The 27,412-nt window shown below is 38.0% G+C and overlaps 1 protein-coding gene across 3 annotated transcripts; it reads right to left on the bottom strand.

Annotated features, from left to right (window-relative positions):
- Positions 1–88: 88 nt before the first annotated feature.
- Positions 89–20,422, bottom strand: LOC110102168 (probable acyl-activating enzyme 18, peroxisomal). Of its 3 annotated transcripts, XM_020830367.2 has the most exons (14): positions 19,943–20,418; positions 15,341–15,470; positions 14,929–15,188; positions 14,596–14,797; positions 13,604–13,644; positions 11,437–11,565; positions 10,889–10,962; positions 10,577–10,797; positions 9,793–9,887; positions 9,501–9,717; positions 9,284–9,409; positions 2,373–2,471; positions 2,064–2,270; positions 89–804 (listed from the first exon to the last, which is right to left on the bottom strand). In XM_020830367.2, exons 1-14 carry the CDS (start codon positions 20,218–20,220, stop codon positions 694–696), a joined length of 2,190 nt encoding a protein of 729 aa, XP_020686026.1. In that variant the 5' UTR covers positions 20,221–20,418; the 3' UTR covers positions 89–693. The 3 variants fall into 3 exon arrangements, with proteins under 3 accessions (XP_020686026.1, XP_020686024.1, XP_020686027.1); XM_020830365.2 differs by having other exon boundaries at positions 2,064–2,471; positions 19,943–20,422; XM_020830368.2 differs by lacking the exons at positions 2,064–2,270; positions 2,373–2,471 and having other exon boundaries at positions 19,943–20,421.
- Positions 20,423–27,412: the final 6,990 nt, after the last annotated feature.

The raw sequence follows: 27,412 nt of genomic DNA, 5'->3' as shown, positions 1-27,412 counted from the left end.
ATTTGACTCTTAATAGAACAAAAAAAAAAATTCCAGATAATCAACCTCCGTAATGAGTTAAAGGCTTGTTTGTTGTAGTTGCATACTGTTTTGATCCATGGAAACATCTCTATATTACAATAATTTAGAAATATCTGTAAACAAAATCCACATACATTTCGTGCGCTATGATTAAAAAAACAAATACAAAACACTCCCCTTCATACTTAATTCCTCCTTCATTTCCAATATGAACTGAATTTGAAAAAGATTTAGGCTTCATTTAAGACAACTCTTTTATTGCTTCTCAAAACAGAGTTTTAGTACTAAAATTTTAATATTTATATTAAAACTTCATTTTTAAGAAGCAATAAAAAAGCAGTCTCAAACGAAACCTTACACTGCAAACTTGCCCAAGGCATATGTAATATGTTTTTGGACAACTAAACAGCTTCTAGAAGTACACCAAACATTACCACACTATTGAAGGAAAAATTATTCTATGCAGAAGCCGAATCCCTTCCGAATATCTAAGCCCACGGCTCAGTACTGTTCAGTACCGCGGCTCGGTATTGCTGACGTGACTCATTCTAATTGGTATCCGGATGTAAAGTTACGTTCGATGTCCCCACAGAATAATCTCTCCTATTGAAGACGGCTCACAATGCTAATAGTTACATTGGCATTCGACCAAACAAGATATTTCGAAGTTTCTTACAGTTTGCTGAGGGTTGAAGCCTTGCTCAGTTCATCCCTTAGAACTCGTCGTAGCAGCTTGTTAGAAGCAGTCCGTGGAAACTCCGGAACGACTTTAACCAGGTTTACCTGTTCAGCAGATAAGAGGATGAAAGAACTGGAAAGTCAGGAAAAATATTACAGATCCCCAGTTTGTTACCATACTACAAACAGTTAGATTGGAAGTATCTCATGAGCTATTCTAGCCTTCTACCTGTATTTACAGAGCTAGAAATGGATGATGGCCAATGGCATTTGGCATTTCGGATGCAATTTTAAAGTTTCAAGGAGGAAGCTGAGAAGGCTTCGTTTCGGATGGTTTTATAACCGCATCTTAAAGCAGCTTTCTAGTACAAAAATTTTAATTTTTATGCTAGAAAGCTGCTTTAAGAAGCAATAAAAAAGTCATCCCAAATGAAACATAAGAGGTCGTTTGAGAACATTTTCTGCGTATATTTTTTATTTTGTTTTTATTTTTAAATTTATTTTATATAATAAAAATATATTTTTATGTTTATTGAACACTAAATAAGTTGATTAAAACAGTAGAGGGTATTTGCCAATATGCCAATAACAATGACGGGCAAAATGATGATGGTGGAGGTGGTGTGGGCAGCAGCAGCCCCTAGTAATAATTATTTTTAAAAACACCTCAAAATTATTTTTTGAGTGTTTTTTTAAATAATTTCATTTACGTTAAGAAAAAATAAAATAAAAATAGTTAAAAATACATCAACAACAACAACAACAACATCAAGCCTTCGTCCCACTACGTGGGGCAGCTACATAAATCCTTTTTCACCATTGTGACTTATTAAAAGTCAAATTCTCATTTAAATCTAATATAGAAAATTCATTTTCTAATATTTTCTAACCAAGCCTTTTAAAGTCTACCTCTATCTTTCTTAACGTAACTCAAATCTAATACTTCAACTTTCCTAACAGGGTCATCAGAAGGCCTCTGTTTAATGTGACCAATTCATCTAAGGCGACTCTCTCTAATCTTATCTTCCACTGGAGCTACTCCAACCATTTCACGTATATGCTCATTTCGTATCCTATCTCTAAGGGTAAATCCACTCATCCACCTAAGCATCCTCATCTTTGCAACACTTAACTTAGTATTATGCTTCTCTTTTAAGGGCCAACATTCAGCACCATAAAGCATTGCAGGTCTTACCACCATCTTATAAAATTTTCCCTTAAGTTTGAGGGGGACTTTTCTATTGCATAACAAGCCCGATGCATTCATCCACTTCAAACAACAAACAAATATATTTTTCCAAAAAAAAAGAAGAAGAAGAAGAACCCAACCAGGCTCTTAAGTATTTCACGAAAATATTTGATACCTTGAACAAAGGGTTTAGTTCCTTCTGAATTGCTCTCTGAAATTTGGCCCTCAAACTGGATTCTTCTTTTGTCGTTCCAGGTTTTAGCACTGCAAACAGAACCAACTGCTCAGGTCCACCGTCTCTGGACCGAAAGCTAACCGCAGCTGTCTCCAACACACTTTCTTCAGCCCTATTGCATACCCTTTCAATCTCAACTGCACTTGTCTTCAAGACAAGATACATAATATGATTGATGAATACAAAGATATTACAAATAATAAAAGCTGAATGAAAAGAAACAACTGCGTTGTCAGTTGCTATCTTTACCTTGATACCTCCAAGGTTCATGGTATCATCGACCCTGCCGAGTACAATATAATATCCGCCTACTGTTCTCTGAATTTTGTCTCCATGTCTTCGGAGGATCTACCAGCAAAGCATTACATTTATAATATTTAAACCTTCATATATCTGATATTGATATGTCAAGAATGAATTTTGACTATAATAATGATGCGGAGCATTTTAAGTCTAAAGTGTCCCTTAGAATAGCTTATGTAGTTTGTTATAAGTTTTCTAGAACCTTCTAGGATTCTCTAGGTTTTCATTGCTTTGGCATTATATATGGAATGTGTAAGAGGAGAAAGGTATTGAATGATATATACACCTTTTGAAGCTTGAAAAGCTTTCTTCTTCTTCTTCCCTGGATTGGGAATTTTCAAATCCTTCTTGCAGGTATCGACTTCCGCCGATCCACTACATCAGTTGGTATCAGAGCCTGGAGCTTGAGAAGATCGATGTATTGCAGAAGGTCGGCTGTCGACGACGATCGAAGCCGCAAAACAAAATTGGCGGTCGACGATGATCGACGCCAAGGAAGGTGGGCTGTCGACGATGCTCGAAGCCGGATCGCCTTCTATCAAGCTCAATCGAAGAAGTCGCTCGATCAGGTAGATAGAAACCTTGATCGGATTCGCGAAACCCTTCGGTCAATAAGGAGGATGAGGATGTCGTCGGCAACCATACCGAGACATTCTTCTTCTTCCATCCCCTCGCGCAGACGCCATCCGTCCCGCCATACTCCCACGATCGCTGATGATTACCCTCCGCTCGAGCTCCCCAGGTGAGTATCGGCTCAACACAGTCACCGCGATCTCGATCTGAGAGCCCTGCGAGGAACCTATCTCAGGCTGTGGAGCTTCTGCATAATAGCCCGAGAAAGGCCCAGCTCGGCGAACGATCCATTTCAAAACTCCCAGAGTCCTTCGTGGCGACCTCCTGCAGCCTTCGACCTGTCGGCGAGACTCTCCTGCCGTTAATGGTCGGACCAGATCCTCCATCACCGCCCGCTCCGACGGAGCCCCATCCCACAGCCGCCGCTCCATCGCCGCCGACAGCAGCCGACCCGACCCCCGCCGACCAGCTCCCCGCACCCCCAGCGCCGGTCTTGGGAGACTCCGCTCCTTGGCAGCGCCTGTCTGGCGAGCTCGCTCCAGATAGCGATTCCGACAGAGATGGTGAACCCGACGTGAAGCTGAGCGACAGAGGTGTTGAGTCCGATCTCTCACGCCCTGAGTCCTATCTTGCCGCCCTTTCATTTCACGCTCAGATCACGGAGATAGACTCCATCCCTTCACAGGAAGAATTTGATGTTGAGCAAACTGCCGCAAGACCAGAAGAAGATGTCGTGATTGATGAGGTAGCGTATGATACGTCAGAACCTGTGGAAGCTTCAACTGTTGAAGATGAAGACCCGGTAGAGGAGGTGAGTAAAGAAGTTCCAGATGACTTTCATGCTGTACTAACTGTTCCGGGTTTTTCAAAGGAACAAGAGCACAAGAAATCCTATGTCTCTTTTGTGATGGCGATGAAAGAGAGCAATACACCTATATCAGTTCCTACATCAGCTCCTGCAGGGGTGACGCCATTCAACACAAGGAGACAGCCATTTGATCGTGAAGAAGCCACAGCAATGGCGAAAAATTCAGATCATAGAAATGGGAATAGTGAACTGAATGCCATCTATATTCCTTTTATTAGGAATGATTTTACTGCAGGTGTGGAAATCCCAGGGTTAAATGGTGCTGAAATGGTTGATCCAACATCATGCTCACGTAATGCTCGACGTAATGTCGCCACTGTCTTCGGGCAGTTGGTTATTGACGATTTCAGTGCTGATTTTGTCAAGGGAAATCGATTCACAGCTCACATTCTTCATCTCTTAGAAAGCACAAGGCAAGAGCAGCAGCACGAGCTGTTCAAAGCATGCGAAGTTGTATCCTTGCCTAGAAATGATCTCCTCGGTAGAGGCAAGGACAAAGAGTTTGTTATGCAGTGGCTACGGGACCCATCAAATGAGCATCTTGGAACCGAAGCTTTTGCACAGGTTGTAGCTTTTGGACCACCGATGGAGTCGAAATCGGCGCCGAGCTGTGGTTCTGCTCGGGCATTTAACAATATCAATGGGGATATACCTTATTCAATATCAAAATTAAAGAAGTTGGAAAACTTGATTTTGAAAAGCAATCAGTTGACTGGTTCTATTCCTTCAACGCTCTCACAGATTCCAAATTTAAAATTTTTGGACTTGGCTCAGAACAGATTGAGCGGGGAGATGCCCAGGCTTATTTACTGGAATGAAGTATTGCAATACCTGGGATTGCAAGGAAACAATCTGGAGGGAAGCCTATCTCCTGATATGTGTCAGTTGACCGGGCTTTGGTATTTTGATGTGAAGAACAACAGTTTGAAGGGGACTATACCTGAAAGCATAGAAAACTGTACAAGTTTTCAAGTTTTGGATCTTTCGTACAATCAATTCTCTGGAGAAATTCCCTTCAACATAGGATTTTTGCAAGTTGCTACTTTGTCATTGCAAAACAACAAGTTTACGGGATCCATTCCTTCTGTTATTGGTCTTATGCAGGCTCTGGTTGTATTAGACTTAAGTTGTAATCTTCTAAGAGGACCAATCCCCATGATAATTATGGATGATACTTGTTTGCTGGTAAGTTCAATGGAGGCTAATGAGCAAAATCCTGATGGTCTAACTTGCAATGAGCTAATTGAGGGATTTTGCCGTGAAGATGATGGCCCAATTATTCTGGTTGGGAGTGCTCGCGCTAACCAGGATATTCATGATTTTGTCATTGGCGCATACAAATTGAGTGGATTAAAGCAACTGTGGGATGCCTTAGCACTTGGATCTCAACTACAAAAGTCCTCAGTAAAAAGAGATGCATGTTTTGTGGGATCATGCTTTAAGAATTTTGAAATACTACGTGGAAGAACATCAGCTCAAACAGACTATGAGGAATATGCAATTGATGAGAACAAAATCTTCGATCCGGGAATCTGTCTTCTGCAACAATCTCGTTTTCAATAATGCGTCTCGACGGAGTCGAGCCCTTTTTACGCTAGGGGAGAATGATGCGGAGCATTTTAAGTCTAAAGTGTCCCTTAGAATAGCTTATGTAGTTTGTTATAAGTTTTCTAGAACCTTCTAGGATTCTCTAGGTTTTCATTGCTTTGGCATTATATATGGAATGTGTAAGAGGAGAAAGGTATTGAATGATATATACACCTTTTGAAGCTTGAAAAGCTTTCTTCTTCTTCTTCCCTGGATTGGGAATTTTCAAATCCTTCTTGCAGGTATCGACTTCCGCCGATCCACTACATCAAATAAGTTATGTTTTTTATGTGATTAGGTAATCCATGTTTTTATTATAAAAATTATGAAAAAAAATTTTGTTGATCATCCTCTTTTAGAAAATGAAGGTTCGATGATACGCTCATGACTGTTATGAGATGCCTTTTAGTAGCTAAATTAAATTCAAAAGATAGGTGTCAACATAAAACTTTTCAATGATAATCACTTAAGATAAAAGATTGCAAAGTTATTATTGATGATGAGAATGCAATGAATGTTATCTCCACTAGTGCCCTTATTTGGACAATCCTAAAACTTGAACCTCCCCCGGAGCTCTTTCATGTCAATTGGATTAATCACACCTCCCTACCCGTGACTTTTAGATGCTTGGTTTCAATTAAAATGAGTATTTACGAGAATTAGATATGAAGTGGTGTTCTACCAGTAGACATAGCTAGAACACCACTTCATATCCTATTAGGTAGAACCTGGCTTTATGATAGAAATGTGATTTATTATGATTGTGAGAACACTTATGTCTTTAAAGTTAATAATAATATCATCAAACTTCACATCAAATCACAAAAGAAAGAAGTTGCACTTCCCCCGCTTAAAATCTCTTTTGATCTTAAACATGTAACTGCACATAAAATAAAAAATAAAACTTCAACCCCACTTATTCACTTTTAGCTCAGTAAGCCTTCCCTAATGACTTACCTCCTATTAGAATTCATACTTAAAACTTAGATTTAAAAAAATTAAGAAAAAAATTTTGTCTGCACTTATTACATTATAAGAAAGTCACCCCATCCCTTTAGAGACTCATATACCTATTGTAGTCTATAATATCCTTTCTAAGTTATTAAATCTAATTTCGAATGAACTACTTGACGAGCTACCTCCAATCAAAAATATTCAACGTGTCATTGATTTCACCCACAAGTTTATGGTTGCCTAACCTACCCATTATAGACATTAACTTACATTGCACAGAAAAATGTAGCATTTACATGTAAGCAAGGAAGGTTTGTTGTTAATATTATAATTAATATGTGCTGACTCTTAAAGCATAATATCCAACACATGAGGATGGGCCGATGTGATTTCCTTTAACTAAAAGGTTGGTAGTATAATCTTACTTGGAGTCTGTAACCGATTGACCGAATTATACTAACAGGTAAATGGTGACAACTCTTAAATGATTATTGAAAGTCACATATAAAAATAAATAATTAATAGAATTAAATTAAAGATAAAATAAAATTGACAAATGGATAGATATGATAGATAATAGATGGAATGATAAAAATACCACATTAAAACAAGATGTCATACTTTGCTCTTCATAATTGTGCTTATAATTGTATTTACATGATAATGCATCAAACTAATTAATAGATAGAGCTGATGTTGCATTGATAAAACATGCATTTATATTGATGCAATATAACATAACATACTGACATGGCTTATTGATTGATAGTCCTTATCAATTTTCTTATATTTTGATAGATCTCATTTAACTTCACTGATCATATTGATTTTACTCTTTATCTTAGAAATTTCTTATTACACATATTAATTGATGATTCATGTTGATTAGGACTAGAGCAAGCTTATTGAATATTGTCTTGCATTGCAGGTAGTGGTAAGTTATGGCCACCTGTTGAGCTTTATAAGCTTGTTATGTGGTTTTATTGATTTCAGTACTGAAAAAGGGTTGGGACCCTCAGGAGTTAGGTTGATCAGTGTTTTCAAGTTTTCTTTTATTTTTATATTTTGTTCTATTCTTTTGTGGTCAAAAGTTCTAAAAAAATAAATTGATATTATTGAAATCTCCTAGCTATTGTACATTGCATTTTAAATGAATGAATATATAAATATTTTGATGTATATGATTTATAATTTTTTTGCTAGATTTATTTAAAATGATATATATTTAGTTACTGGAAAATCAATTAAGATATTAAAAAAATTGATAATTCTTCCAAATTTAAATTTTGGAATATTATAGACAATACAAGAATCTGTTTGAGCAACCAAATATGTCCCAATAATACTACCACTGCCAACTTGACTAAACAAGTTCGATAACAAATCAATATGCTCTTTGTTAGATGAGTTAGGCTCGAAGATAAAATCACTTTCAGAGTTGGAGGCCACATGTGCTTTGTTGTCTTTATTAAATTGTGGCTTTGATTTCCAATCAGCTGGTTTGCCATGGAGCTTCCAACAAGTCTCCATGTAATAACCTAATTTCTTACAATAATCACACCAGGTTCTTTCCCATTTTTGACGATCTCCACCATTACTGTTAAACAATCGGACAACAAAGGCAGATGCATCCAACGTTGATGTGGGTTGTTCCTTAGATCCCATCACCACTTTGTTTCTACTTTCTTCATGTCTTACCTCTAAGAAAGCCTCCCTAAGATTGGGCAGTGGTTTAGTGCCCATGATTCGACCTCGAACATCATCCAACTCCCTATCTTGAACAGCCTTTTTTTTTCACAATCTGCTTGTATATTATTGCATCTTTTGGACATGTCCATGAGTGAGTTTTGAATAAGGCTTCGTTTGTGACAGCTTCTTTATTACTTTCGAAAACGGCTTTTTAGTACAAAATTTTCTAATTAAAAAAAAAACAAAAATTTGTATTAAAATTTTGTTTTAGAAAGTAGCAAGAAAACTGTCTCAAACGAAGCCTAAGTTAAGTTATTGTCAATACCACGTGAGTGTGTTGAAATATTGATTAACAAATTGCTCTTCTTGGCGTAAGTCATGAAATACTTATTCAACCTAAATAACTCTGAAGTATTTTAAGAGTTAGAATAGATGCATCCGATATTTATTTTGCAATCGCAAACAATAAGAAAGTTTCACCCATGTCCTTGTTCATGAAATTGATAAGCCATGACATGACCACACTAGTTTCAATCTTCCACTTTTTGAAGCTAAGATTTGTAGTTTCTAGCATGGTTGCTACTCCCGTGAGATTCTCATTCTTTCCCTTATTAGTTATTACAAATGAACAACAACATAGATTGTGACCACTACAAATAATTATTGTCCATTTAATTTGTGTCACGTGATAAGAATAGGAGAAGAATCACTACCACCAATGTTTGGAATTTTTGAATTACTTCCTGATTGGTGTTGTGATGTCGGATGTTTGTGATGAGGTCAGTCGTATTGCGAAGAAGAAGATGAGGGAGAAGAAAGAATAAGGTTACTGGAAATATGAAAAAAGAAAGTCAGGACGAATGCTGGTTAGGAGAATCGGTCAAAGATAATCGGCCTCAGAAACAGAGAAGAGACATTCAGAAAGAGTTTGCTAGAGAGAGGCGGCCTGAAGAGATTAGGATTTAGAGCACTAGCTCTGATACCAAGAATTTCTTAATTTATTATTCTTAATAAAAAAAATGGTACTACATCTACTTCTATATATATATACACACTAAACAAGTATCTAATAAAGGAAATAACTAACTAGCTTAATTATTTCCTAAAATAGGAAAATGTTTCATAAAAAAGTAATATAAATTGCTAGGAAATACATTTCAAACAAACAATTATAAGAAATTCTTACCATTCCTCTGTAAGATGGCATACCATCAAAATAAACCTTCTTGTGATCAGCATTAAGCAGCATGTCACTAGCTCCCATAAATCTAGGAAATAAACCCACTTCTCCAGCACAAGGTTCATCATCACGCTGTCGTGTAGAATCATGGAATAATTAGTACCAAAAAAACTTTTAGCGATGCATGACATAACACAATATAATCTAAAATACTGATCGTTACATAAGGAATTCCTTGCTCATCAAAAATGACAAAACCAGTTGTCATTGAGGGTGTGCTAAATGCTCCAAAGGCTTGGGGTTGCAGCAAGCTTCCCTGGATGTAAGATGATGAAAGCTCTGTCCCACCACAACATTCAATAACAGGCTTATAAAAGGCTCTAGAAGAAAGCCATATGTCATCATCAATATCAGAAGCTTCTCCAGTTGAAGCAAATAGCCTTCAAGGAAAATGGAAAAAACAGCTTTCAGCTTCCACAGTTCAAAGGACAAAGATCTGAGCAATCCCAACCTACCTGATCTTTGTCCAGTCAAGTCCTTCCATGCACTTGCTACTCTTCCATGTTTTCACTAGACTTGGTACCGTACCTAAGATTGTCACAGAAGCATCCTGAACCAAAAAATACCCTTTATTACAAACTATGATGCACAAACATGAACACGGCGACATGGATACGATACGACACGGACACGGGACATGTCAATTATTGAAAATATGGGACACGGACACGGTATTATAGTTTTTATATTTTAAAAATAGTATATAAAAATTAAATAAGTACAATTTTAAAAATAATTTAGAAATAATAAGTCATTTAACTAGAATTTGTGCTTAAAATGATTAGTATTAGAATGTCGAGAGTTAGGCGTCCATGACGTTCATCAATCACCGAGAGAGGAGATGAAAATACCTTCACTATCAAAAAGAAATGAAAATGAGAATATTCGATGATTGGGTATTAAGTGCAGACGCTGATTTTGTATTGCGGATAGAAAATAAGAAATTTAGTTTAAATCCCGCAAAATACAAGAAATTATATTTTAAAAAAATTCATGAAATATTTAAGGTACGCGTATCGGACACGCGTGTCCAATTTGTATTTAATATTTTTTTAATCGGACACGTTTTTGGCGTGTCCGACACGTGTCGGAGGAGTGTCAGACAAGTGTCGTGTTGGATACATGTCGGACACTGTATGCCTTTTTGAGGAGAAGTGTCGATGCATCATGAATTACAAAACATCAATATCATTAAAGTAACTTTAGTGTCATCATTACATATGCATTGTCATCATTTACCTGAACAAATTTTCCAAAGCCACGTCCAAGGGGTGACCCATGATAAAGAGCAAGTGTAGCACCATTCAAAAAGCATGAGTAGAGTAAAATTGGACCCATCACCCATCCCAAGTTAGTAGGCCAGCATACTATATCTCCAGCTTGGATATCCAGGTGTGCCCACCCATCTGCTGCACTCCTAATTGCGGAGATATGTGTCCAAGGAATAGCTTTGGGTTCTCCTGATGTGAGGCATGTTAATGTATAATGAATTCATTTTCTTAAGTAAAAAAAAATGCTAGAAGTGATAAATCACGTGAAAATCAGGATTACCAGTAGTTCCAGAAGAAAACAGTATGTTAATCGCAGCATCTGCAGATTGGTAAACAGGGGAATAGTCGCATGGCCTACAAGTAAAATGGATTGCAAAGAAGCTTTTGTCATATTATCTGGTGACTATTTAAACTAACCATTCGTTTGGGACGGCTTTCTTACTGCTTCTTAAAGCAGCTTTTTAGTACAAAAATTAAAAAAATTTAACTAAAAATCTGCTTTAAAAAGCAATAAGAAAGCTGTCTCAAACGAAACATAAATGTGCGCCAAGTGAAAGAATTTATTCCAGGTGATTGCTATATGTGAGTACAGGAAAAAGTAGTCAAAAATGAAATCCTTTAGAATGGAAATTTAAAACCAAGTACAACGTTTCTAAAAATTATATTTTCCAATCAAAATTGTTAAATACTCTTGCTTTGAGAAAATGCATAGGGAAGCCTACTGCTACAGAACAATATCACTTGTTCACATTATAACATACAGTTACAGAAAACGGTAGAAATTTTTCAGAATATAAACAGTATTTTCAAAGAGTATTTAATTTGTACCTGGGAAGACCCGCAACACGTGACAGAAAATCTCTCCAGGATAAATCATGGTTCCTTAGTGTAAGTCCCACATCATTACCGGAAGCAGGAACAACGATTGCCTTACAATCGGTCGCCTCTACAACACGACTATAAATACAGAGTAATCAAGAAAACAAGTTTCACAATTAAAAGATAGGAGATTTACATAAATACCATTTTATACTACTCTATTTACATATTTAACACTTGAAACTTTAATATTACATACATACCACCCATAGTTCATTCTCATATCAAATATGAGTGGTAGAAATGAAATATATAAGGGGTAGGAAAGAAATATAAGTGATATATTTGATATTAAAATAATATAGGGTGGTATGCATGTAATATTAAAGTTTTGGGCGTTAGATATGTAAATAGAATATTATAAAGTGATATGTATGTAAATTTCCCTTAAAAGATTGGGACAATATTAATAAGAAAGAGTAAGCAACTTAAATCATCAAAAATTATTTACATATAAAAAGAGAAGAATATTTAAGTTTCCCCATTCTAAAATTATCAAAGAGAGAACAATTCACTGAATAGGTGAAAGAGCAACTGAGTAAGAAAAGCAGAGGCCATGATAGTCAAATTTATCACTTAATTTGAACCAAGAACAACACAAGTTCAGCAACAACTATATTCAATGTTCAGGAAAAAATTACTACGTAAACAAATGTGCACATGCAAATTTTGGTTTATTTTAGAGACGTGCTTGAAAATCCGTATCTCCTGCTTAGCTTATTTGAAAATTCCCATTTTACATGTGCACATTCTCAATGAATTTGTACGCAAAAGGTTATGGAGCAACTCTTATTTATATCTGAGATTATGATGGTTTTATTTCATACAATTCAGAAGCCTTACATCAATATAACTATACCAAATAAAGTTAGTGGGGTAAGCATGGTCATGAGATGCAAGTATAATGGACCCACTAAACATGGCTATAAAAGCTTTAAGATGTTTGACCTAGGTTTAGCATGCAGCAAGTTTGTTAGTTTATATTGTAATTGTGTTGATTAATATTTTTAGGATTAATTGCATTCTTAAAGTTGATTGTTTAAAACAGAATAGACAAATAACTGGATTAATCCCGAAGTATCCCAAATTGGAAGGAAATTACAAAGTAATATAATTCATCCTAGATTTCTTAAATTAATAATGATAGGACAAAAGAACTTTTTCCCTAATCTTGATACTTTCATGTAAATTTATCATTTTTAAGAACATTTTACTAAAATCATTAAATAATGGATTTAAAAATTTTTAATTGTGAGATCTTTCCCATGCGATGGATTTTTTTAGTTTTAGAAATTTTGGCAAATTCCTAATTGAAGAGTATACTTAAACATTACTTTTTGTTTTCAATATTTGATGTTTGGAGGTTCCCTTATCCTAATTGTGAAATATATTGAATTTTAGTAGCATTGATGGAGCCCCATATCTTGGAGTCCGAAGAAACCATAGTGATGACAATCAACACACATGATTGCCCACCCTCGATTAGCTATAAGTAGGTTATTCGTACTCGTTAAGGTTTGTAACCTCCCTTGTTATGGAAAGACTTCTTTAAAATATGGAATGATAAGGTAAATTGTTTGGTATATTACTATTAATGTGATTATTTTATTTATTAATATATTATCCTATTATGCCTGATGATAAATATTCTCACATTTATATTGATTATTTCTAGAATTTTATGATTGTTGCTTCATAGGTTACTTTAAAAGTATAGAGCCTTGACACCAATGTTAGGTTATACGCTATAAGGATGAAAATTTTGAGTAAAGACTACTAATGCATATAAACCACCATTTGTGTATTATAATATTCTCCCTTCTTTAACCAATAAATTCCATTCTATATGCCTAACATTCTCAGCCCATTAAGCTGATGCCGAACGGGCTGGGGTACAGCATAATCTCATATTTTCCTATGTATATTTGATGGGGAGAAAAACAAAGTTGCTTGCTTCATCAAATTTGATCAATATAAAGAATAGTAAATCATGAAAGAAGATAAAATGATGCATTTGCCTCAATAAAGTAAACCCTGATACAACATCAAAGGTTTATCATAAAGATCAATGCTTTATAGTATAGGTATTGAAAACTTACATAATTAGTACTGTTACCTGTAAAGGGGAAATTTCCTCGCACCTCTAATTATGAAATCCTGCAAAAAAAAAATAATCATAAATTAGCATTTTGTAATAGTTTACAAAAAAAATTGAAAAAAATTGCAATCAGTAGTTATTTTATTATTCTAGTCACACAAATAAACCATGTCAAAGTGTTACCTCGGAGATCAATTAAGCCATAACAATTAACTTCCCAATATGATCATTATCTTTCTAAATAATATCACAATCATATCATAATAGTGGAATAAAGTATCCTCCTCTTATCTATTAAAAACAGAAAATAACTCATGATTTTCCAAAAGAAGTCTATGAAATGAAAGAAATATGTTTCAATATTTAGTTAGCTTTAAAATTTCAGTTCTTACATATTTCATTTTTAGAATCATATTTAATGCTGAGAAACATAAAAATTCTTAAATATTTCATGCTGAGAAACATAAAAATTCTAATTTGTACTATTCATATACGAACTATCTTCAAAGAGAGCATTTACCTAATGTAGCAAGTCATGTAAGAACATATTACATAGTAGCAGAAGCTAAGAAACAGCTGCAAGAATTACAAGCGTCTATTTCTAACGTTTATGAGAACATAACAAACCTGTCCAAGATTACATGACAAATAGAAGCCTTGGCCAGCCAAGGTCCTTGAATAAGGCCATCTTTAGTGCAAGCTCACTTACATACATCTAGAAAGTACAATGTTCACACGCTATCCGAGGGTTGCAAGACCCCTAAGATAGGGTGAAAATATTGTTTCTTGGTTTATGTGCAGGAATAAAGCTTGAAATAAAGGCACATCCTTTGAGAATTGAACCTCGACCATGCCCAAGGCTGTTTTCCAGGAAGCAACAGCATGTGTTGGTCCAATTCAACAAGAGAATAGCATGTGATATTTGCTTCTTCAGACAAATTGCTCTTTTACTGGATAAACTTCAAGTAAAGATAACGGTAACAATTTAAAGATCAAAGGATAACGGTCACCTGAGTAAATATTCCTTTGGCTTTCGATATCCGCATGCGAGTTGCAATCTCCTTGAATGCAAAACTGTCAGCAATGGACACAACAACGTATCCTGCCAGGATGATGGCTAGATATATTATAACCGCAGTGGAAGTCATTGGCATGTCAATTGCAATTGCATCTCCCTTTGTAAATAGAGTGTCAAGTGCATTTGCGACCATCCTAGCAAACATGACAATGGCAAATTGTAATTTACACAATTTCCAACCAAAACAGCTATTCACAGCATATTTTACGTGGAGACTGCAATACAATAAATTTAGAGTATAAGATCAGAAATGAGAATTGTGTACATCACTTGGCGGCGGAGCTCCTTTTGAGATAAACTGCTAACAGGAGAATCATCAGAACCTTCATTCATCCAAAGTATAGCCGAATTCCCATCTGTTTTGTTTGGAGAATTTGATGGCAATAGACAACATTCAGCGATACTCAGAACAGCACCAGGGAACCAAGCTCCCCCCTCCTTGAACTTATCAGAAGTGTCAAGAATAGATTTAGCTTCATTGCGAAATATAACAGAAAGCTCCTTCACCACAATTGACCAGTACACCTGAAAAAGAACATTAAAAAAAAAAACATTTTTTTCAAAATATAATCACGCCATAAGAAAGAAAAGATATGAAAATTAACCTCCATATTCAAATTAATCCAAACATATAAGTAATGTTAGAGGCCATTCAAATTAATAGAACAGGAAATCACCTCCGGATGACAAACAGAATAATTTTGGAATACATTAAAACTTGTAATGGGATCCACATATGATGAACCCAAGAGTTTTGGACCATTGGCTTCCATAAGCCGTCCAAGGTTTGTCAGCTTACACTGTGCCCTGTCAATAGTAAACACCTCAATCGAGAAGAAAGTTAAATAATATTTGAATAATTTCCATTTTAAGAAAGCCAGCAATATGTGAACTAAAGCAAAAAATGCGGAAAATCTGAAATATGAACAAAATAAGTAGTCATATATATGCTTCAATTAGTTTATCATCATCATCATCGGTTATATCTCAACTATTAGGGATCGATTTTACAAACCATCATCCTCCATTCATTGTTGATGAGTGTGAATGCTTAGGAAAGCCACACCTCATTGAGCCTCCTCATGTGTATGAGAACTCCGGAGTAGTTGTTTTTGAGATATATTAAATTTATTTTATTAGGAATTTTTATGTTCGATAAGGGTTTATTCAGATTTAGGGTCGAGATTTTATGGGTGCTGTTGCGTCCTAGAGTATTCACAGCGGTAGAGAAATATATAGTTTAACGTGTTAGCGTTGTACGAAGATCCAGCACGCGCACAGCTAAAAAAGAGAGTGTAGCATTCATAAGAGACCCTAGAGTTTTTACGTGGAAACCCCTGAAAAAGGGAGGAAAAACCACGGGGCCTGGCCCAGTTTGAAAGAATCCACTAGTATTTGCAGTCGATTACAAATGAGGCCCTTCTTAAGGAAAAGGCCTTGATTTGATGGTACAAATGTACATCATATAGAGCGCATTACATGTTGGGAGTAACAATAATCAACATAGACATGTTTGTTTGGTTGGAAGGGTCATAGTCGGCACGAGACAGGGGTCCAAAAGACCTTAGTAGGCAGGAAATCAGGAGTCTGAAAGACCGTTGTCTGTTGATAGAGGTCGGAAGGACCATAGTCGGCAGGAGACATAGGTCTGAAAGACCGTAGTTGGCAGGAGACCGGGGTCTGAAAGACTGTTGCCTGGTGATAGAGGTCGGAAGGACCATAGTCGGCAGGAGACATGGGTCTGAAAGACCGTAGTTGGCAGGAGACCGGGGTCTGAAAGACTGTTGCCTGGTGATGGAGGTCGGAAGAACCGTAGTTGATAGGAGACCAAGGTCTGAAAGACCGTCGTCTGGTGATGGAGATCAGAATGGCCATAATAGGCGATGGAGGTCGAAAGGACTGTAGTCGGCAGGAGACCGGAATGCGGTACTATGGTAGAACTCTGGGCATCAGGTGGTGGCCTAATAGAAGTTCGGGCCTCAGGTGATGGTCCGGTAGAAGTCTGGGCCTCAGGTGATGGTCCGGCAAAAATTCGGGCATCATATGATGGTCCGGTGGAAGTTCGGGCCTCAAGTGGTGGCCTGGCGGAGGTCCGGGCCTCAGGTGGTGATCCGGCGAAGCAATAACGTCAGACAGTGGTCCGACGGAGCTCAGGGCCTCAAGTGGTGGTCCGACGGAGCAACGACATCAAGCGATGGTCCGGCAAAGGTGAGAGCCTCCAGTGGTGGTCCGGCAGAGCAACGATGTTAGGCAGTGGTCCGGCGGAGGTGCGGGCCTTAAGTGGTGGTCCGACAGAGCAACAACGTCAGGTGGTGGTCCGGCGGAGGTGAGGGACTCAAGTGATGGTACGAAGAAACAACGACATCAGGCAGTGGTCCAGCGGAGGCGAAGGTCTCAAGTGGTGGTCTGACAGAGCAACGAGGTCAGGCAGTGGTCCGGCGAAGGTAAGGGCCTCAAGTGGTGGCCTAGTAAAGCACAGGGCCTTAAGTGGTAGCCAGGTGGAGTACAGGACCTCAAGTGGTGGTATGGCCGAGCAACGAAGTCAGGCGGTGGTCCGACAAAAGTCTGAGCCTCAAATGGTGGTCCGGCGGAGCAACGATGTCAGGCGGTGGTCCGACGGAAGTCCGGGCCTTAGGTGGTGGCCTGGTGAAGCACAGGGCCTCAAGTGGTGGTCTGGCGGAGCTCAGGGCCTTGAGTGGTGGTCCAGCGGAGCAACGACGTCAGGCGGTGGTCCGGCAGAGGTGAGGGCCTCCAGTGGTGGTCTAACGGAGCTTAGGGCCTCAAGTAGTGATCCGGCGGAGCAACGACGTCAAGCGATGGTCCGGCGAAGGTGAGGGCCTCCAATGGTGGTCCGGCGAAAGTTCGGGCGATGGTCGAGAAGGAGCTTCTTCCTTCTCTTCTCTTCTAGCTTGGATCCCCTCTCAAGAGAAATGAGAGGTCTATTTATAAATTTCTGGAGTGGCATGACCCATAAATAGGTGAGAGATCAAGGGCAAATGAGGAGTGGTTGGATGGACGGCCGATATTAAATCCCTTGATTGTGGACCGTTCATCAAACATTTGACGGTCTTAATGATGTTGGAATTCGGCAATCTAAGGATCGTTGGATTCGTCTCGTCGAGTCGCTCGATTCGACTATAAGCACGTAATGTTTGGAAACTATTTGGTAATCTAAATTGTGGTTTGAACCTTCCAACAATGCTTCGGGTCCTTGATTTGGACTCATTTGGGCTCGGATTGAGTCGAATTTGATGTCGTTGGGTTCGTATTTCGGAGACGTTCAGTTTGACTATGAGTTTGCTGAAATCGGAGTTCGAATGGTCTCAATTTTAATTTTGGAAGTTTCCAACTTGATTTTGCATCGAGATTCGTGCCCGATCAAGATAATGTTTTTATGACGTATCAAATGCCCTCCTATTTTCGGACGTCGAGGCTCCAGAAGTCCGAAAATATGCATCTTAGCCTGTGGGAAATTTGTCGAGTGATTTAAAATTCGAACATAGTTCGACTATGGGCGTAGAGGTCCCTCGCCTGGCCCGCGCGCCAGCCCGCCCGGCCCACAGCCAGCGCCCGACCAGCACGGTGACCCTTGTGCTCGCGCCCAGGCCTAATCTAACCCGCATGGCCCGCTGGCCTGCCAGCCGGCTAGTTGCCTGCCGCTGTTTGAAAACTGCTGGCGATTAGCCCAAATTGCCAGCGGTTTTGAAAAAAAAAAATTTAACCTCTCCAACTCCCCTTTCTTCCTATAAATACCCCGTTAAGGGTATTAAACTCTTGCACTTTCTCTCCTCCCTTCATTCTTTCAATTGAGGCCTTCCCTTAGCCCTGTACGGGTGGTATCACTCGTACATGCCCAAGGCCCCTCTCTGTGCAAGAAGGTCCGGAGATCCCCCTTCTCCCTACTTTCTTTTAATTGAAGTCTTTCCTTGGCCCTGTACGGGAGGTATCCTTCGTGCAGGCCCAAGGCCCCTCCTAATGCAAGAAGGTCCGGAGATCCCCCTTCTCCTTCCTTTCTTTCAATTGAGGCCTTCCCTTGGCCCAGTACTGGTGGTATCCCTCATGCAGGCCTAAGGCCCCTCTCTGTGCAAGAAGGACCGAAGATCCCCCCTTCTCCCTCATTTTTTCGAGAGATCCTGCGGAGTTTCGATATTAGTTGGTTGGCGATGGAGGTCGGAGAGACCGTTGAAAGGAGGGATGTTGAAAAGACTATTGACGGGAAGAAATACGGCGTCGAGTAGGAATTTGACAACAGACAGAAGTCCAACGAAGGGTGAAAATTTGGCTTCGTGTAGAAGTCTGACGATGTGCATAAATTCAAAGTCCGGTAGAATTCTGACGTCGGGGAGAAGTACGGCGATGGGTAGAAATTCAACGTAGGGTAGAAGCCCTATGAAAGTTCGTCGATAGGCAAGAGTTCGACATCGGGTAGAAGTATGACATCGGGTAGAAGACCGACAAAAGTCCATCGACGGGAAGAAGTTCGACAGGTAGTAGTCTGATGGCTGGTAGAAGTCCGATGTCAGTTGGAAGTACTGCGTCGGGTAGAAAACCGATGAAGGTCCATCGACGGGAAGAAGTTCGGGTAGTAGTCCGATGGCAGGTAGAAGTACTGCGTCGGGTAGAAGACCGACGAAGGTCCATCGACGGGAAGAAGTCCGACGCATGTAGTAGTCCGATTGCAGGCAAAAGTCTGACGTCGGGTAGAAGTACTGCGTCGGGTAAAAGATCGACGAAAAACATCAATTAATCGAAAGAAGAGCATTGTCTGGTGCCTTATATTGAAAAAAACATCAATTATCTGCAATGAGGATTGTCAAACATCAATTACATAGTAGAATGGATGATGATTTGCTCAATCATTATCTTATGCCTTATATTGAAAAAAATATATTCGATTTAATTCTCAATGAAGCTGTAATGCAACATTATCAAAAAAAATGTAAAACATATTATTAAATTTGTTATAATTTTCAATTTATCAATCATAATGATTTTGCTTTGAATTATGTTCTCATTTTATTTTTTAAAATATTAGTTTATTTATATACAAAATTTGTCCACCCTGAAATGAAAGGATTGTTCCTCCATTGACTATAACAACTACAATTTGAATGCTATACTGCTATTATATGCAATTTTTTGAATGATAGGCATTCTTCAAAGGCTGTTTCCGCCCCTATAGAAATCTATGACTTAAACGTTAACTACAGAAATTTTTATAGAGCTATTGAATAGATCCCATGCATAATCACGAATAATTAGGCGAAATAAGAGCTTACGAAGAGGGGAACCAGTAAGGCGGAGGCCCTCTCTCAGCCAAGTCCCACTTCGCGTACACGGAGTAGTACACGAGCTGGTGGAGAGCGTGAGGATGATCCGGCCTCAGTAATCTTTGCGTCACCACTGCTCGCCACACCTCCGCCTCCATCCCTACCTGTCGGCCGGCATTGGCCGCCGACCGGAGCGCTAAATGAAAATCCCTCGCCTCCGCCGGAGGCAGTCCAGCGGCGATGACGTCCTCCACCTGGATCTCCCAAGCGCTTTCCCTCACCGCCATCGCCCTGCTGTTCTCGGTCAACACGCCATAATAGCATACGGAGAAACATAAATTTATGGGAGAGCAGCGATGGAATTGACGTATTGAGTACGAAGGGGAGTTGGTGATGATGAAATGGTAGAGTTAGGTGGCACGAGCGGCTGCGAATTGATCCACAGATGCAGATAGCGCACACTTTCAGCTAAAATTCAAAGGTTTCCGAAAGCTGTAAGTATTACAAAATTGCTTGCCAGATAAAACAGAGCAAGCAGCAAAATTGTAAAAGCAAAAAATTACACCTTTTTTCTTTAAAAAACTGGAAAAGAAACCCAAAAACAGACACAAAAACTGTCTGGCCGGGACTCAGAGTAAATTATAAATTATTTTATGATCAGTCTCCTTTGGTTGCCCGTAGACCGTCCTAAAGGAGAGGCAGGTATCATCATCGTCCTCGGCCCAAAAAACCTGCTTGTGAAGAAGGCACCCCTTATCGGCAACAAAGCAGCAGCGAATTGATGAAATTGGGCAGCAAACAGAAATGCCACCAACAATTGTCGTACAGAATTTAGAAACCTGCCAAAAATCATTCCTACCAGCAAGGAATTGCCACAGAAAAGAAGAAAAACGGATGACAATGTCCGCTTTACCCAGCATAGGCAAATAATGTCTTATACTTGCAAACCAAAAAACCATCCCATGAGTGTTTGGAAACTTCCCCAAGATCCTTAAAAAGCAAAGCCATCCAGAAAAAACCATATATTGAAAATAACATAAGCCAAGAACATCCCCACCCAGCAATCCCCCAGGCCAGAAATACAAGCCAAACCGTAATGCCAAAGAAGCCAGCATGAGCCTAGTTGTAAGAAATAAAAAGTTTCTCTCTGATAGTCTTTCCCCCTTTCCAACTGTCCAGCTTTAAATAAGCAATTCTAGTAATTTTTTTAACTAAAGAGACAGCACAAGAAAAAGTCCTTTTATGAATTCTATCATTTCTCTCAGTCCAAATAACATAAACAGCAATATTGAAAAGCAACAGAACGGCGGACTTCAAGTCCCTATTCACATCCAACCCATCAATAAACTGGAGAGCTTGGCCCATGTTAGGTCTGAATAGAAAACAATTCATCTTAGGAATAAGCCTGGTAAGGACAGTAAAAGAGTAGTCACATTCAAACAAAAGGTGTGCAGTGGTTTCAGGGGTTTGATGACACAAGGGGCATAAAAAATCCTCTGTAATAACGTTCCTGATGCGCAAATTATCTGAAGTCTTAAGGCCATTAGAGAGGGCCAACTAGGAATAAACCGAATGTCTCAAGGAGTGCTTCTTGTGCCAAACAAGCGGGGCCCAATCAACTACATATTCATAACAGAAGAATTCTCTATAGAAATCCTTAAACGAGGCATTTTCATTGTTTTCCCAGGTAATGTGATTGGTGTTACTAACAGAGATGGGAATAGAAGTAAAGAACTCCATAATATGTTGATTGAGGAAGTTAGGAAGAAACCAAGAATCTTCACTCATCCAAGAAGCTAGAGTGAGGGAGTCAACATTGACTGAAGAAAGGGGGAAATCTGGGAAGGAGTCCATAAAAGAGCCATGTGGGCACCAATGATCCCAGAAGGTGGCAATGGGGCTATTAGCCAGAACATTAAACTTAAAGTTGTGCTTAAACCGTGTAGCAGTAATTTGAATATTCTTCCAGAAAGCAGAGCAGTTACGGTTAGAAGGTTTCCATGGAGAATTGTATCTGTTTTTTAGCCAATTGGAAAGCTGAGAATCCTGATTATACATCCTGAGAATAGTCACACAGTTATAAGCCGATCTAAGGGCTTGAAGAGAGGCAATACCAAGACCACCATTAGAGTGATGCATAGTAGTATGTTTCCAAGAGATAAGATGTAAATGTTTTGACTGATCACCCCTCTGAAAAAGAAATTTGGAGCAGGCTTTATCAATAGCCTTAACAATAGTTTTAGGAATAATAGAACCTCTCGCCCAATAAGCCACAAGGTTGGTAATGGTGTATTTGATGAATTGAATCCTACCTGCAAAAGAAAGAAGCTTTGCTTTTCAGCCATAAAGCAGGTTAGTAATTTTTTCAATAAGTGGAGAAAAGTCGGAGAGCTTGACTCTCCCCAGGGAGATGGGAAGACCCAAGTAGGAAATGGTGGTGGAGCAATTATGAATTTGAAGGGCAAGGGAAATGACAAATAGATGATAAGCAGTGGGTGAAATGAGGAGGGAGCTTTTATTGAGATTGAGGATAAGGCCGGAACAGGAGGAGAAGGTTTGAAGAGTACTCATAAGATTATTACAATTCTGAGTTTCAGCCAAATATCAATAAGTCGTCAGCATAAGTCAGGTGAGTAAGCTGAAAATTGCCGAATTGAAATCCCTGGAATCTGTTCAAAGTACTATTCCCATCAATAAGGCAAGACAAGGCATCCATTACGAAACAGAAAAGAAAGGGGCTAAGAGGGCAGCCTTGCCGAATACCAGAGGAGGAGCCAAAGAATCCATTAAGTCCCCCATCAATGCAAATGGAGAAATTAATGTCACTAATACATGCTTTGATCCACCAAATAAATAACATAGGAATCCCTTTTTGTTCCAACCTTTTAAATAAGAATTCCCTAGACACCATGTCAAAGGCCTTCTTAATGTCAAATTTAGCACACAAAAAATTATCCTTACAATTCTTGGAGATGAAGCCAAGAACCTCAGCCGCAAGGATAGTGTTATCAGATGAAACTCTATTAGCAATGAAGGCAGCCTGACTATGGTGAATGATCTCTGGCATAATGGGCTTGAGCCTACAAGCAAGAATCTTGGCAATAATTTTGTGGAAGACGTTACACAGAGATATAGGTCTGAAGTCTTGAATTGACTCAACATGAGTGGTCTTAGGAATAAGAGCAATGGCAGTTGCCTTAGCCCTCTTAGGAAGGTAGCATTTTTTAAAAAAAGACTTGACAGTAAGACACACAGATAATCCAGTAATATGCCAAGTCTTTTTAAAAAATTCAGTATTGAATCCGTCCGGCCCAGGTGCCGAAGAGGAGCACCGAGCATTAATAGCCTGAAAATTTTCCTCATTAGTAACCGGTAATAGCAGGCTGACCTTGTGAATTTCAGAGATAGTATTCCTAGTAGGTATATCAAGGAGGCTGGTAAGCAAAGGAGGGGGAGAGTTGTAAAGGTTTTTGAAATGTTGAATAACCTCTTGAAAATCCGGATTATGAGCATTACCACAGATAGAAGAATTGAAAATGCCTTTATTATGGGATTTCCTCATATGGACCTTGGAGTACAGAAATTTGAGGTCCTCTTCACCATGCTTAAGCCACTTAACTTTTGATCTTTGAATGATCCACTTAGCCTTTAAGGAGTTGTAGAAAGCTAGCTCAAGATTGGCCTTTTTAAAATTTTTGCAAAATTCCAGGTTTTGAGGATTCAAATCTACCAACTTCTGGTAATGATCTTGGAGGGAGGTAAGTTCTCTACACTTAAGCTCGAGTGAAGAGGATGAATCCCAGCTTTTAGTTTTGATTCCTTGTTTCAGAGCTTTGAGTTTCTGATAAAGACAGTGAATAGGGTTCCCTTGGGTAGGAGTAGCAAAAGTGTCCAACAAAAGCTCCCAAAATTCCGGAATATTACACCAATAAATTTTAAACATGAATCTCTTGTTAGAAGCCTTCTTAGAGATTTGCTTTAAAAAAATGGGAGAATGGTCAGATACTAAACAATTACCCACATCATAATGAGAGTCAGGAAAAGCTGCAAGCCAAGCTTCATTGACAAGGATGCGGTCCAGTTTTAGATGAATAGGGTTATCCGTCCTCTGATTATACCAAGTGAAGAAATTCCAGAAGAATTAAGGTCCACAAGGTTGCAGTCAAAAATGCACGAGTTGAACGGAGCAAGCTTAGAAATATTAAGAAGAGATCCACCAGATTTTTCAGTGTTGTACCGGCAACAATTAAAATCACCAAACACAGCCCATGCCATATCGTTGTTAGGACAGCAGTTCCTTAGCTCATCCCACAGAAGTTTCCGTTCCTCAAAGGAATTAGAAGCAATTTTGTAATCCTTTTTCTTTTTAATAGAATGGGCCAAGCCCTCAATTTACCCCAAAAAAAAAGAAAGCTGTAAGTATTTCTGGCCTACTTTATGAAGGTAGAATTTTTTAAGAGAATAATTTTTAAATTAATTGAAAAAAAAAAAGTTAAAAAAAACAAGCATTCACGGTAACCTTTTGGAGGGAGCAATAATTCTTGAAAAAAAATCTGGATATCCTAATCAAACTTTTTTATTAAATAAATTTTAAATTTACTCTAGTTATTTTGAGAAAGATCTATACAATACATAATTTATATGTTTCACTCAATTCAATTTGATAAGAATATATTGATATAATTATTTTATTTTTATTTTTTATTATCAAGGAAGTATTTACATGGCACATAAAATGACACTATCAAAAGGATATTTTATTATAATATAAAATATATGATGATAGAGCCAAAAAAATTAATTATTTTAATTGATTCTTATTTTTTATTTTTTATTATTTTCATTCAATTTTTCATAAAATTAGGCTCATATAGATTATTACGTGCGGAGACCGGACACATAACCATCTGATTTTGTCTCTGTGAAAAGTAAAAGCGTAGTCATTGTTCATCACTGTGCTTTTACTATTTACCACTAAGCGTTTACTATATTTTTACTATTTACAGTGACAAAACTAGACAGCTGTCTTTGTCCGGTCTCCACACCTAATAATTTATCCTAAAAGTCAAACTAGTACATGCATTTCATTTGGGAATATTAACTTTCTCTAAGAAAATACTTGAGCGTAGATTTCATACATGAAACCTTCGTGTTTAATATTTGAGGCGGCATTTGCAATTATTTTTTATGGGATCAATATTTTTAGAATTGTCTTGGCAAAACAGATGTATTTTTATAATTTATTTGTCAATAAGATATGTAAATAAGAAAATTATGTTAGCATATTTTGCATATATGAAATATTTTCATGCAAAACTTTATGTAAAATTTTGGATTTCTATTGGCAAATTCCTTCGCATATTTGGTGCGTCGCTTAAAAATTATACATAAGCAAATTGATAATGCTTCATTAAACTCTGAATCACTCGGTGGCATTTTATGATGCTCACGGGTCGGGTTCGACCCGAACCCGACCCGTGACCCGAAATTGGCATTTTAATTATAGATTCATAAAATAGCCAATAATATAGCTCAATCGTGTAACATTTTATTATTTCATGTGCTAGTTTCATTTTCTAATGATAAATTTTCAATGCATATATTCGCAGTGCCATGTATTTACATAAAATTTAATTATACTAATTTACATTATATTCAAAAAGTATATTAAGGCTTCATTTGAGACACCTTTTTTACTGATTTCTAAAGCAACATTTTAGTACAAAAATTTCTAATATTAGAATTTTTTGTACTAAAATTTTGCTTTTAGAAATTTTTTTTATCAAAAATTTGCTTTATAAAGCAGTAGGAAAATTGTCCCAAACAAAGCCTATATCTACTTCAACACATTTCTTCATATAATAACATGCTTATATCTGTGTGGTATATAGGGGTGTCAATTCCAGTCAACAGGTCATGTTAGGGCCGAATTCGAAACTGACCCGATGCTATTTGACATGACCCGAACCCAACCCGCTTTTGCAAACACGGGTCAGAAAATGCAACCCAAACCCGATCCACCGGGTTGCCAGGTTGACACGATCTGACCCGGATTTACGAGATTTTGCTGAAGATACGCGAGCTGAGCTCCCGTCACTACTTCTAGTTCCGATTCAACGCCGGTGGCGAAGCAGCCGTGGCAGCGGCGTGACAGCAAACAGTTGCAATAACGGGAGTGGAAACTGAAGAGGCCTTTTCTGGGTTTTTTTCGGGTCATTTTTGGGTTTAAAGGTCAACCCAAACCTGATCTGGTTTTTGAAATATGTCAGTTTGTTGAACCCAAACCTGACCCGCATCATAAGCCGATCGACCTGAACCCAAAATTTTTCAGATAGGGTCCTGATTTTGCTTCGGGTCGTGTCAAAAATTAACACCCCTAGTGGTATAGCATGTTTGATTAGTGTGTAGGGATTTGGGGCACACAATGTTTGCTCATGAAGTTGATGATGTTGCTTATAAAACACCTCCTTTGGTTATTATTACATAACATGTTGATTGAATTATGATACATAATATGGATGTTATTATAAAACTAAACATGGCATCCAAATATGGCCATGATAGTAAGGAGTCCTTAATATCAATCACAGAGTCATCCAAAATGGCATCTAAGTAAAAGACTATGTAGGTTGTGATAGGCATATGTGATTGTACAATAATACCCCTTTAAAGCACTCTAATTTGAGATAAATAATGGTAAATATTAGAAATATATGTGGTAGTGTTTTAATCCATTACGACCTCTACAATATTAGGGATATTGTGGGCTAATTTGGATCTTCATATGTAAATGGTATAATTTCTAAAAATATTGTGATCTCAAATCTAATCAATATAGCAATCATAGCTTTAACTTTCTTCGAATAAAAAACTATGGTAGGTTATGGAAGTTCATAGTTCATTGGGACTATATTAACTACTAGTTGATAGTCATAAAAAGAACTTCTAACTTCTTTGCCTTGACTCCTATTGCAAAAAGAAGATGTATAAGGAGTACTCATATATTATTTTATTATTAGGTTCTATGAAGTTGAATTGTAGGGACGTGAGGTGGAATATGCTTTGAGAATACTTAAACACTATCTCAACATCATGGCTTGCTTCTCTTAAGACTTTATAATTGTCACAACCCAACTCAATATGATATGATATCACATAGCTCGTGTCGTGCCAGATTGTGACAAGAATGGCCTCAAGATTTGGTTGGAGAAGACTGAAATAACACTTCCAATATATATACTATGCATAGTCACTACTAAATATAATATAAGTGAAAGACTATTGGATCTCAAAATAATACTTTTATATATATCATTCAAAATAAATAATCTGAATGCTATCTACAACAGTGATTGACAATAGAGAGAATAATAATTAAAAAAGTCAAACTTGCAAAAATCAAAACTAACCAAAATATACATATAACACAAATCAGAGCATGATATCCAAACTACTTAGCTCACTCCTTACGCTTTCCTG

Source organism: Dendrobium catenatum, unplaced genomic scaffold (genome assembly GCF_001605985.2).
Source record: "Dendrobium catenatum unplaced genomic scaffold, ASM160598v2 fragScaff_scaffold_114, whole genome shotgun sequence".
Taxonomy (NCBI): Eukaryota; Viridiplantae; Streptophyta; class Magnoliopsida; order Asparagales; family Orchidaceae; genus Dendrobium; species Dendrobium catenatum.
The sequence above is the reverse complement of the archived record's forward strand: the minus strand, read 5'-3'. Positions and strand labels throughout refer to the sequence as shown.

Coding starts and splice junctions, on each gene's coding strand:
- LOC110102168 (XM_020830365.2), bottom strand. CDS start 20,220: ATGGCGGTGAGGGAAAGCGCTTGGGAGATCCAGGTGGAGGACGTCATC. Junction 15,471..19,942: donor CCTTACTGGTTCCCCTCTTC/GTAAGCTCTTAT, acceptor TACTATTGACAG/GGCACAGTGTAAGCTGACAA. Junction 13,645..14,595: donor CCAAAGGAATATTTACTCAG/GTGACCGTTATC, acceptor TTTTTTTTGCAG/GATTTCATAATTAGAGGTGC.